The 13,861-nt window shown below is 35.0% G+C and overlaps 2 protein-coding genes across 3 annotated transcripts in view; both read left to right on the top strand.

Annotated features, from left to right (window-relative positions):
- The window catches only part of LOC130992296 (uncharacterized), a 53,170-nt gene that overhangs the window by 37,726 nt on the left and 1,583 nt on the right, over positions 1-13,861 (top strand). The gene's annotated exons all lie outside the window — the stretch shown is intronic.
- Positions 2,071-6,394, top strand: LOC130992295 (phospholipase D alpha 1). 2 transcript variants are annotated; one of them, XM_057916864.1, is made up of 4 exons: positions 2,071-2,232; positions 2,407-2,509; positions 3,708-5,607; positions 5,704-6,394. In XM_057916864.1, exons 2-4 carry the CDS (start codon positions 2,417-2,419, stop codon positions 6,135-6,137), a joined length of 2,427 nt encoding a protein of 808 aa, XP_057772847.1. In that variant the 5' UTR covers positions 2,071-2,232; positions 2,407-2,416; the 3' UTR covers positions 6,138-6,394. The 2 variants fall into 2 exon arrangements, with proteins under 2 accessions (XP_057772847.1, XP_057772846.1); XM_057916863.1 differs by having other exon boundaries at positions 2,076-2,232; positions 3,708-6,394.

Here is a 13,861-nt window from a genome sequence, read left to right as displayed (position 1 = left end):
ATTCTGACGACATGATTCGGGAGAAGGCCCAAATTCTCTACACCACGCGGAGCAAAAGCGGTGCCTTCGAGTGGTGGAATACGTGGAAGATCCTCCGGGCGAACCGAAAGTTCAAATCTTTGTACCTCGAGAAGGACGTGCATTCCTCCAAGAGGACAAAGACTAGTGAAAGCGGCGGGTTCACCACCTCGGCTTCGGGCGAGGAAATCATGCCTTCCCGCCCTATTGGAAACAAGGCGGCGAAGGGGAAAGGAAAGGTGAAAGGCTCCGCGTCGCAAGGCTCCACCTGAATGCAAGGAGTACATGACGAATACCGACGCCAAGCTCGATCGAACAATCGATGAGTATGCCACGAAGAATGCCCTCAATAGGGAGATCCACGACGATCGGATCTTGTTCATGAAGACCTCTGACATGACACCGGAGCAGCTAGAACTCCACAAGGAACGGGTGGCGGCGATTCTAGCCAGAAAAAGAGTGGTGGAAACTAGTTAGTTTTTTTATGTAATTTTTAATTATGTCTTTAGTTTTTTTTTTATGTAGTGTTTATGTTTTTTAAATTTATACAATTTTAATTTGAAGTAATTGTGTTATTTAAGTTGATGCAATTTAAATTAAATGAAAAATACAAAAATCAAAATTAGTGAGAATGAGTATGCCCAATGTGGGGTGCTTACTCATAAGTGGTCCACCACTCCATTGAGTAAGGAGCTTACTCAATGGATGTGAATGTTCTAAGTTCACGTAGGATTAAATATGATTGAAATTTTCATTCGGACAGATTCTCCCAAAAAATAAAAATTTATGGATTAATTGATAATTAAAAAAAGTACCTATCCAAAAATTAAAATTTGAATATATTTTACCTTTGTATGAAAAACTAGTAAACTAATACTCCTTTGACGAACTAGGTCGGCTGTAGTTATGCCTCCCAAATATCAATCAATTTAGATGTTAGAACTTGGAAGATAGTGAATAGTGATGATCGGAATAAAATACCCTCATCATAAATATCTCTGCCGCGTTTTCATAAATCAACCAATCTTTATTAGCTGATTCAATATCAAATAAGTAATACTCCATCAAGAATAAAAAAATGAAGAAGAAGAAGACATGTAGCTAAAGAGGACCAACTTGAACCCCACAGGCACACTGAAGAAACACGTACAAGTTTAATTCTTCGAAAGTGAGAGCTCCAATCAACAATGAATAATTGAAATTTATGTACGTGTCCACGCCTCAAAATCCTATCACTCCTCTTCCCTAAGTAACAAAAAAAAAAAAAGCCCATCATAGATTAGACATGTAAATATTACAGTTGCCTTTTATACAAAGTGAAAGTGGTAATTTTTTAGGGTAACCAAATTGCCATATTTATTGGGGATCCGAAGAACGCTACTAGACTAAATTAATTATTTGGGGAATCTCAATGATTGACATATTTCTTTCGAAAACATATCCTGTTTCTCTGTTTATAGTACAAATACAAACTCTCTTTTCTCTCTCAACTGAAAAATAAACTTCCTTTTATGGAGTATTTACTAATTTGTATCCTCAAATAATATTCAAGAGAGAAAATTTCAATAGCATAAACTTTAATTCATTAGTTTTTCTTCAATTAATTTTCCTATTGATCTTAACTATCTGTATCGCAAATTTTGTTGAGAAGTTGTTTTCAGTTACTTGGTCATATGTGATTATAGCTTGTAGGTGGAAATATCTAACATTGACTTGAATGCATTAGCAAAAATGGCACAAATTAGACATAGCTAGAGGTATATTTATGATCTAGACATTGTAAACAGAAAAATGGGATGGAAAAAAAAAGTATTCGTTGAAATGTGAGTATTATAATTAGCTATAGGTTATTATTTTCTCACTACAGACATTAAATGAAAATAAGTAAAGATAAAATAAAAGTTAGTAGAACGACGTGGGACCTTGTCCTTTTCACCAAGTCAAATGAGTAAAGTGGGAAATGGGAGCATATGGATAATGGTATTTCATAATTAAATAAATCCAAAATTCACGGCAAAATAATTCCTTATTTTATTTGCAAATTCACAGTATCACTCCTTTTCTCTTATATTTAATCAGTCCACCGCGTTCATTACATAAAGGCGATTTTCTCGCTCTTCTCACTCACTCTCTCTCCCCTCTTCCATTTACCATTCTTGACACTTTGAAGATCGGATCACATTTCTTGAAAACTTCAGAAATCTTTCTCACTTTGTAAGCTTTCATGATCCGTCCCATCCCTGATTTTTTGGTTAAAGTTTCATAATTTTGTCCTAAACGATGTGGCTGATGTTCAAAGTTCGGCTCTTTATTTTTTTCAACTTCATTTGGTTAACTATGGAGTTGGTAATGTGATTGTGGGGTTTTGATCTTCTGATGTTGTCGCAGGTGAAAATCAATGGCGCAGCTCTTGCTTCATGGAACTCTCCATGTCAAGATCTATAAAGTGGACAAACTGAAAGTTGGAGGGGGTGGGAATCTCTTCAGCAAGGTATAATTCTGATCGCGATGTCTACTTTTGATTGATTTGTTGAATCTAACTTTTTATACTTCTCCACTACGTTTAATTGGCCAGATCTTGTTCAGTTACGATCTCGACTTACTATCCTGTTAGTGTGATTAGATGACTATATTATCCTTATTTCTGTGGAAGTGAGGTTGGAGTAATTTTTGTGCTGATCCAGAATCTTTGTTTTTAACATAAATTTCTCATGATTTATCTTATGTTATTCACTTGTTTGGTCTTGATTCCTAGTTATTAAATCTATGCGGTTTGATTGCTCCAAGTTTTGCCTCTATTCCTTAATTGGTGTTTTTGCATCATGAAATTTCTGCGTATATGATGTTTTAATTGGTTTTCTGCTGGTTAGTGTCATATTCACATGCGTTAAGTATATAAGAAAGTGAAATCAAATTGGAAATATTTTAGGGGAAAATATCACCCTTTTGGGCACTGCTTAATGCTTAGAATTATAGCTTGTTGCTATATGTATTTCTGACGTAATAAAACGATCGATACTTTCTTCACTATATATGTTGGTCCAGTACATCAATCGCTTAGTGTTCAAGTGCGTGGCATCTCATCAGCCTTGTGTGTGTTAGTGCATGAGTCTGTGGTGGTACTTATGGCACCCTTGAGGAACTCTGATACAAACTTCTAGGTTTTGTCTGAGATGTCATACGAGTAATATCTAGTGTCTGCATTTTTTGGGAAACTTGTAATGGATGTTGGGGAAACTTCAGAGCATCAATCAGGTTAATTGGTATAAAAAATGGAATTTTATATTGGAACGTTGGATACTACTATAAATTTATTATGATACTACTTGATTCTAAACTATTTGCACTTAGGTATATGCATGATGTAGTAACTGCAGCAACCAATGCGGAAGTTTACAAAGTAGCATTTTGTTGCACACATTTATATGCCATTCTTTTTTACTCAGGGAACTCTTATTCTTTGTTTTTGATAAATTATACAAGTAAATAAAGAAAGTTAAAGACCGAACGATGGTGGACTCGAACCCAGGACCTCAGACATTGGGCATTAACCACCCACCGCTAGGCCAACACACGCACACAATGAACTCTTATTCTAGTATCATGAACCGTGGATCTACTTTTGGTTGACGTATTTTAACTGTATATTGGTTTTCTTTTATTTTCTCATTGTTGGAACGTCTTTGTAGTTTGTGGAGAACATTCAGGAGAAAGTTGGGTTCGGCGAAGGAACTCCCAAAATCTATGCATCTATTGATTTAGAAAAGGCTAGAGTTGGGAGAACAAGAATGATTGAAGAGAACCCCAACAATCCTGAGTGGAATGAGTCTTTTCACATTTACTGTGCACATATGGCCTCAAATGTCATATTCACAGTCAAAGACGATAATCCCATTGGTGCCACTTTAATTGGAAGAGCTTATGTACCGGTTCACGAATTACTGGATGGGGAGGAAATAGACAGGTGGGTTGAGATACTTGATGAAGACAAGAATCCTATAAATGAAGAATCTAAGATCCATGTGAGCCTGCAGTTCTTTGAGGTTAAAAGAGATCGCAACTGGGCTCGTGGAATTAAAAGCCCCAAGTATCCTGGAGTTCCTTATACCTTCTTTCCCCAGAGAAGAGGATGCCGGGTTTCTCTGTACCAGGATGCTCATGTGCCGGACGGATTTATTCCAAAGATCCCCTTATCCGGAGGGCAGTATTATGAGCCCCAGAGATGTTGGGAAGATATGTTTGATGCAATCACAAATGCAAAGCACTTTATTTACATCACTGGTTGGTCTGTTTACACCGAAATCACGATGATAAGGGACTCCCGGAGACCAAAGCCAGGTGGAGACACTACTCTCGGTGAGCTCCTTAAGCAGAAAGCAAGTGAGGGTGTTAGGGTTCTTATGCTTGTCTGGGATGATAGAACCTCGGTGGATTTACTGAAGAAGGATGGTTTGATGGCTACCCATGATGAAGAAACTGAAGAGTACTTCAAGGATACGGAGGTGCACTGTGTGCTGTGTCCCCGCAATCCGGATGATGGTGGAAGCTTTGTTCAGAACTTGCAAATATCCACCATGTTTACTCATCATCAAAAGATTGTGGTGGTAGACAGTGATTTGCCAAATGGAGAACCAGATAGAAAGAGAGTTGTGAGTTTCATTGGAGGCATTGATCTTTGTGATGGGAGATACGATACTCAATTCCATTCACTTTTCAGAACATTGGATACGGCACATCATGATGATTTTCATCAACCTAATTATACTGGAGCTGCAATCACCAAAGGCGGACCCCGAGAGCCGTGGCACGACATTCATTCCCGGCTGGAAGGGCCAATTGCTTGGGATGTTCTGTTTAATTTTGAGCAGAGATGGAAGAAGCAAGGTGGAAAGAATGTATTAGTTGACTTTAGAGAGCTCTCTGATGTTGTCATCCCCCCTTCTCCAGTCACGTTCCCCGATGACCACGACACATGGAATGTGCAGTTATTCAGATCGATTGATGGTGGGGCAGCCTTTGGTTTCCCTGACAAACCTGATGAGGCTGCCCAAGCAGGTCTTGTTAGTGGAAAGGACAATATTATTGACCGAAGCATTCAAGATGCATATATTCATGCTATACGCCGGGCCAAAAATTTTATTTATATCGAGAACCAGTATTTCCTAGGTGGCTGCTTTGGCTGGGACTGTAACGATATTAAAGTCGAAGACATTGGAGCTCTACATCTCATCCCAAAGGAACTATCATTGAAGATTGTTAGCAAGATTGAAGCTGGAGAAAGGTTCACCGTGTACATTGTGGTTCCTATGTGGCCCGAGGGGATTCCGGAGAGTGCATCGGTACAGGCTATATTAGATTGGCAGAGGAGAACGATGGAGATGATGTACAAAGATATCATACAGGCTCTTAAAGCTAATGGCATCCACGAGGACCCAAGAAATTACTTGACATTCTTCTGCCTTGGTAATAGAGAAGCGAAGAAGAGTGGAGAGTATGAGCCTTCCGAACAGCCTGAACCCGATTCAGACTATCTAAAAGCTCAGGAAGCTCGACGTTTTATGATCTATGTTCATGCCAAGATGATGATAGGTAAATCTTTTGTCTTCGTATTGTATTTAGTATTTACTGACAAGTTTGCACCTTTTCTGAATCGCTGTGATCTGATTTTGGTCTTTTATGTTGCAGTTGATGATGAATATATTATAATTGGATCAGCAAATATCAACCAAAGATCAATGGATGGTGCAAGGGATTCGGAGATCGCCATGGGAGCCTACCAACCATATCATCTAGCAAACAGACAGCCAGCAAGGGGTCAGATCCACGGTTTCAGGATGGCGTTATGGTACGAACACCTTGGCATGATCGACGAAGCTTTCCTCCACCCTGAGAGCGAGGAATGTGCAACCAAGGTGAATGAGATGGCCGACAGGTACTGGGATCTCTACTCCAGTGAAGAGTTGGAAGGGGACCTGCTAGGCCACTTGCTCCGATACCCTGTCGGGATTGCCAGTGAAGGTGAGATTACAGAACTGCCGGGAGCTGAGTTCTTCCCGGACACCAAAGCTCGCATTCTTGGTGCTAAATCTGACTACCTCCCTCCCATCCTTACCACCTAAGGGCTATCTGGATCTCGTTTGCTGCTAATAAGAAGATGTTTTCCTGTTATGATCTGCAGAGTTGTGTGCATACTCAGTCGATGTTGCTGGTGTTGGATTTAGATTTTACTTCTAACTTCTTTGCTTTCTCACTGTTGGACTTGTATTTGTCGACTGTTTGCTTAAGTTATATTTGCTATTATGGTAATATGTTGCTTATTTCAGTTGTATCAGAATTCCACAGTTTATCAAAAAGTGGCTTCATTTTCCATGACTTATATACCAACTCTACTCATGTAAAATATCAAACTTTGTTGCATACATCTTAGAGTAGATTTTTTTTTTGTTTTTTTGAGAGGGCATCTTAGAGTAGAATTCTTCTCAAATGTTTTGAGTAGAAAGAGATTGCATGCTATCTTGGTTTTTTAATTCTTGTTTTCGTGAGACCTCTAAATGCTATCTTTGGTGTAGTCTTACTTTTCTTCTCAGTCAGAGACTTAACCTTATCGCAAGAATATTATTGTCATCATCTTATGATTTTAAATCATGAATTGTGATTATTAATGTTTGAATCTAGCCAATGTCTTTTAAATCGAAGTGCTCCAAATGTTATGATGAGTATGGACTGCTAGTTTTAAAACTAACAGCGCAACTCATGGCTCTCAAAAAAGAAAAAGAAAAAGAAAAAGAAAAAGCTCAACTCATGAACAACGATCTCTCTCTTTAAAGTTGGTTGAACAATAGATTCCACTTATATCTAGATATATGATACATATAAATTTAAGATAAAGAAAATCAAAATTGAGGTCCTCATTGAAACAGAAAGCAAGTGGGTTATCCTTGAGAAAAATGGTTGAATTGATTGAAGTGTCCCTCTCCAATTCACACAGCCATTAATGAAGGTATGGATGGCCATCACCCATAACACATTTCAATTAATTAGTTCAACTTATGTGTCGTTAATTGTTTATTGTCATTTTATACAACCTAGTCATTTCGCCTAAACCCTCTAATTATATGACATCTGTCGCCCTATCTTATTCATTCATCCACTTCATTTCTTGCTTTCAATGATTTTGTCAATTTGAAATGTACGGTTTTGTAAGATTTATGACAATTTTTTTTTTTTTTTGATTTGGACAATTTATAAAGTTATTCATACAACTTTGTAATATTTTCTTCATAAAAATAGATGTTACAAGCTGCGGCACTAGATATTTGTTTATAATTCATCTTTGAATAAAATCTTCTTTTATGGCATAATAGTCATGCAAGAGTAGGATTGTCTAATTAGTTATCGGATTTTGGATAATTCATTAACAAATCGAAAATTTCGGAAATCGAAAATTTCGGGTTTGGATATCTCATAATCGAAAATTTCAGGTGTTGGTTCGGGTTCAGTTATCAATTATTTTAGAAATTTTGGGTATCGGTTAATCCGATCGGTTATTCGGGTTAACCAAATAACCGAAAAATATTTAATTAATAATTTATCATTAGGGTTGTCTAATTGGTTATCGAATTTAGGATAATCCGTTAACCGAACCGAAATTCTCGGGTTTGGGTATCCAATAACCGAATTTTTTGATTATCGGTTCGATTTCGGGTATCATTTTTAGAAAAATTTCGAGTATCGGTTAACCCAATAACCGAAACGGGTTAACCAAAATAACCGAAAATTATTTAATAAATTATTTAATATATATTTTATATACATTTTAATTATTAATTCATTAATTTATTTATTTTTAAATAAAAAAATCGATTCTTAGGTAAAATAAAATTATGATATATTTAAAGTATAATAATGAATTTTAGTCTAATGGATAAGTTGTTTTGTGTATTTTCTGCAGACTAGGGTTCAAATCTTTTATCTAGCAAATTATTTGAATTTTAATTTTTTAAATGGGTATTTCGGATACCCAAATAACCGAAGCGGTTATTGGGTAACCGAACACCTAACACGGTTCGGGAACGGTTAGTGAAATATGACAATTTCGGATTCAGGTAATCGAAAATTCGGATACGGGTAACCGAACCCGAACCGATCGACAGCCCTATTTATCATATATATTTCAATTCTAATATATAATTATTTAAAAATTAAAAAAATCGAATTTTAACTAAAATAAAATTATGTTATATTTAAAGTACAAGAATGAGCTTTTGTTAAGTGGATAAGTTGTTCTTTATATTTCTTGGAGACTAGGGTTCGAATCCTATAATAACTAACAAATAATTGTGAATTTTAATTTTTTAAATGGATGTTCGGATACCCAAATAACCGAATCAGTTATTGGGTAATCAATCATCTAAAACGGTTCGAAAACGGTTAGTGAAATATGACACATTTTGGGATTAGTGAAATATGGCAAATTTTGAATTTGGGCCTATGCAAGAGTGACCGTTAGCATTACACAATGATTTAGTAGATAGTTACTAAATCTATTAAATTTGGGATGAGATAGAAAGTTAAGGATTGGATTGACCTAACTAAAGGAATAAGAACCGCGTAGTCTAGAAAATAAGGGTAAATATCATATTAAACCTTGAATTATTCTCGCTTTATCAAAAATACCCTGGAAGTACCGAAATGCTCTCTAAACCCTCAAAGTATCAGGGTTTTATCAAATATATCCTACATCTATTATCCGGTCACCAGAAATGTGACGTGGCTCGTCGAATGCCACAGTGTAATTTATATATATATATATATATATATATATTTTAATCCATGTCATTTTATATTCTACTTTCTAGTCCATGTCATTTAAAAAATAAAAATCTCACCCTTCCCATTAAAAATCTACCCTTCCCAGTAATAAGCTCGATCGGCGCCGCTGGCTGCCGCAACTATCTCATTCTCTCGCTCTGCAAAATCGATCAATTCGCGGAAGCGATTGAGGTTTTCGAGGGATAGGGAGAGCTGGCTGCGCTCCCGATTCCGACAGCTTCAGCGGTTTAATCTGAACTGAGCGAGGCGAGGCGAGGATGGTGGATGAGGCGGCGGAGGTGATAGCGGAGATGGTGCGTATGAGGCGGCGCTGGAGGGGTGCTTGGATGAGAAGCGGTTTGTGTTGGCCGGGAAGTTTGTGGTGGCGATGAGTGAGAGAGGGTTTATACCGTATCTAAAAGTGAGGCTGCGGCTGCTTGAGGGGTTGATGGCTTTGGTGAGGCAGAGCATGCCTCTGTTGTGAGGCGAAGATTTGCAGAGATGGGTTTCTAATTGGAACCACCAATGGAATAGATTTAATGGTGATTTTTATTTTTAAAATAATATGGATTAAAAAAATAGAATATAAAATGATATGGATTAAAAAAAATAAAATATAAGTTACACCGTGGCATCCGACGAGCCACGTCACATTTCTGGTGACCGAAAAATAGATGTGGGATATATTTGATAAAATCCTGATACTTTGAGGGTTTAGAGAGCATTTCGATACTTTCAGGGTATTTTTGATAAAGCGGGAATAATTTAAGGTTTAATATGATATTTACCCAGAAAATAAATACTCCATAATTACAATATTAATGCCTTTTCAAAAAGAAAGAGAATATAAATGCAATTAGTTTGGCTATGCGCAGGGAACCGGGGGAGAGAGATGAATGCATGCAATTATGCAAAGGTTTCCAAAGATTAGAATCAGGAATGCCAAACGTAACTATATCAATAATCAAATAATTGCGCTAAAAAATCAAATAATTGAACCCTAAAATTAAAAAAATCAAACAATTGAGCAAGTAAGTCCAAAACACCTAGAAACGAATAATTCAATTTTTCTTTATCCTTCTAGACTTTTCACCTCCCCTTTTTATGACGAGGCAGTCGATAGTTACTATCCTAATGCGCAGTTAGTCACTCGGCTCATGAGTTAAAAAAAAAAATACTCCTACATCATTCTCTAAATAAAGAATGTAATACATCATTTAAATTATCTCTGAAAATAATTTGGCGAGTCTATTTGATATGGACCTGTTTCAAAATCATTTCTCAACTCACATGATTAGGTAATGTACTAATGTCCATTCATTCTTATTGTCAAACTTAATTAATAATTAGAACCTAGTCTAAAATATTGAATATTCCTTTGTTTCCGTACGTAATTAACAAATTCCACGTCACTCAAGCAAAAAAAAATTCCATTCAATTCAATTATTAAAATGATTTACCTAAATAATTTCAGTGGATTAGCAATTTCCTTTTTTAAACAAGTACAAATTAATTTAGTATCCTAGTTAATGAAACAATTCATGTAAGTTGTAGAAAGTGGTTGGCGTGTACAAGTGGTACTACTGTTCCAATTTCCAAGTCTTTGACCAAATTGCGAAGTTGAATAATTTGACAAGTGTTAGAAACTTAGAGCAGATAAGTATGGTTTTCCAAAAAAATGATTTGAGCATGACAGCTACCATCTTCGACTACAACTTTTGCTTGGAAAGCTCAAGATTCACACACACTCACACACATGGTTCATAGCATCACACATTAAAGTAGGCAATTTCTTTCTCTCTCTCTCTCTCTCTTAATACGAGAAGTAAAGATGAAGAAGCTCAAGAATCACAATGCGACACACATGAAGTCCATTATTACCACACCTTTTGGCCGACGATTTCCATAATTAACTCAATTCCACACCGGCCATACTAAAAATTTATTCAACTTGCATTTGATTAAGGCCGCGTCGATAAATTTATTGATGAAAAATAATGGATAATAAAAATTTATAGTTTTAAATGTTTTTTTTCCTTTTACATAAAAGAGAAATTTACTATTTTTCCTTCTTTATTTTCACTTCAAGGATGAATAATATTATCCCTCCATTTTTGGCGTGATAATATTATCCATCATTGAGGTGAAAATAAGTGTAAAATGTGGGATAAGAAATGAGACATTTAAAGGCATATACTCCCTCCGTCCGCCAAGATTATGTAAAAAATACTATATTTGGCGTCCGCCAAGATTATGTCACTTTCCTTTTATGGCAATGGGCCCACCTTCCTCTTTAATATTTTATCCTTACTAACACTCTTTATTTACAAAAAACCCACTCAAAATTCAATCTCAACCACACATCTCATAAAGTGGTGGGACCCTTTCTCCACTACATCAAAATCATCATCAATTTTATTAAATCTCGTGCCCAAGCAATTTTACATAATTTTGGCGGACGGATGGAGTATAATTTTTTGTTATCCAGTCTTTGTTATGGACTAATTTATCCATCAAAGTGAACACAAGAATTGAGGAAACATATTAATAATGGACGTTATTACTTTCATATTTTTAATTAGTCTGGTTATGTCACAAAGACTTGATATGCGCCTTATGAATGTAGTAACTGCTTATCTATATGAGTCATTAAATAATTACATATATATGAAAATTCTCGAAGGATTTAAAATGCATGAAGGATTGCAGTCAAAACTCAAAAGCATGTAGTCAATTAAACTGTAAAAATCGTTGTATGGATTGAAACAGTTTGATCGTATGTGGTACAATATACCGAGCGAGTATCTTTTGAAAGAATGATACAAGAATAAAGATATTTGCCCTTGTGTTTTCATTAAGAAAACCAAAATTTGATTTGCAATCATAGCAGTTTATGTTGATAATTTAAATCTAATTAGGACTCCCGAATAGCTCAATAAAACTGCTGAACTGAATATTTAAAGAAAGAATTGGGAAAGACAAAGTTTTGTCTTAGTTTGCAAATTGAACGTATCTGTGGAGGAACGTTTATCCATCAATCCACATATACAGAAAAAGTGTTAAAAAGCTTTTACATGGATAATGCACATCTATTAGCATCACCAATGATCGTTAGATCTCTTGATACTAAGAAATATATCCATTTCGACCAATTGAAAAGAGCGAAATGATACTTGGTCTTGAAGTACCATATCTAAGTGCAAATAGAGGTCTTTGACCCTCATATTGAATACACTCAATTCGTATTCTTGTTTCTCTTTTATATTCTCTTGTTTCTCTCTAGATTATAACACTTATTTTATTTTTTCAATTTATGCGCTCCTTTTTTTCTTTCTTATTTATGCACCACTTTTTAAGTTTATGCGTCTCATTTTTAGTTTTTGCACCCCTATCTTTTAATTTTTGCGCCCTTTTCTTTATATTTATGCACCCTTTTCATTTTTGCGTTGCCCTTTTCATTTTTAAGCTTTCATTCGTTTTATGCGCTCATTTTGCATAATTAATATTATTAAGACATATGTGTGCGTGTGTTGGCCAAGTGATAAGTGGTTACTGCTTAAGATCAAAGGTTTTGAGTTCGAATTTTCTGTGAATTTATTTATAAAAAAAACATTATTAAGACATATGAGTTAGACACATAATTAACATTATTAAGACCCATGAGTTAGCCGCGTAAATACTATCGCATATTTGTAAAGCTCAATCCATCGGAATTAAGCTATGCGCATAAATACATTTTATGCGTTGGGAAATTTATGCGCCGCCTGAGAGAGGAAGATTTATGCGCCAAGTAAAAATGAGAGAGGAAGCAATAATTATGGTATGACTTCAATGATCGGTAATCGGTTGTTGAGCCTCTAAAAAAATGATCGTTTGTTGAATAAATACATTAAATCAAAAAAAACATATACTAATATATTTTGTACTTGTTTGTCACACGCGTGGTTCTCAAAAATCATTTAATAAATCAAATGGATATAATATGTAGGTATTTTGAAAAATGAGTTTTTTTTAGACAGTTCTAGATAATTATGTAGCTTTATATATTACTACTATTATATTTATAATATGAGAATTCATATTACAACAATAATTTTCAGTAAGCAACATGTCGATTGTCTTGACTACTACGTACGTAACACGCGATAAGATGGGACAAGTCACAGACTCACAGGATTTTTATGCATAGCACATGCATTTCATTTCATTACCTCCCAAAACTTTATTCCCATTCTGCAAATTGAAATTGGCCTCATACTACTATATTTATATGGATACTCCACAATTATAGGACTTAAAATGGATTGTTATATGGTGCGTGCGTTCGTCTAGCGATAGGAGATTAATGCCCAAAATTTAAAGTTTTAAGTTCAAATTTTTCGTCGTACAATCTTTAAATTTTTTTTATTTACTTATATAAAAAAAATTAATTATCACTAGTCGCGGAGACTACATACGTGTAAATTAAACAAATTTACAAATGGAATTATATTTTCATTATGGATATGCCCACAAAGTAAAATTCGAATGTAATTGTATTAATTTATTTTTCATATCTTGTAAGTTGAGTAATATCTTTTGTGTGGTCAAATTTAAGTAAATAAAGGCAGTGAATATTGCCGAGATGACGTACACTTTTGCTAATTTATCTGAATGGTATATATATATATTTTTTATTATTTAGCATTAATTTCCATGACAAACCTATATAAATAAGTAAAAATTATAGAAAAAACGTCTAACTAATATAACCATATTTGGATTTACTCAACATGATTTCATACACCGTACCAAACTTTTGAGCAAGAAAAATAAATAAGTAATAGTTTGATATAATTTCTATTTTTAAATAAAATTATAGTTTATTTTATTTATTGAACTATGAATTACACCATTGCAGATCTTTGTTCAGTAACAGTAGTCTACGTAAAAAATACATAGTCATTTGCTTAATGATATTAATTTACTCAACGATATCATTTCAATTTTGTGGACGACACGAGTTTTAAGAAATTTATTTAATAGTAGTGAA

The sequence above is a fragment of the Salvia miltiorrhiza genome, chromosome 7 (assembly GCF_028751815.1).
Source record: "Salvia miltiorrhiza cultivar Shanhuang (shh) chromosome 7, IMPLAD_Smil_shh, whole genome shotgun sequence".
Classification (NCBI taxonomy): domain Eukaryota; kingdom Viridiplantae; phylum Streptophyta; class Magnoliopsida; order Lamiales; family Lamiaceae; genus Salvia; species Salvia miltiorrhiza.
This window is presented reverse-complemented; position numbering and strand designations above follow the sequence as displayed.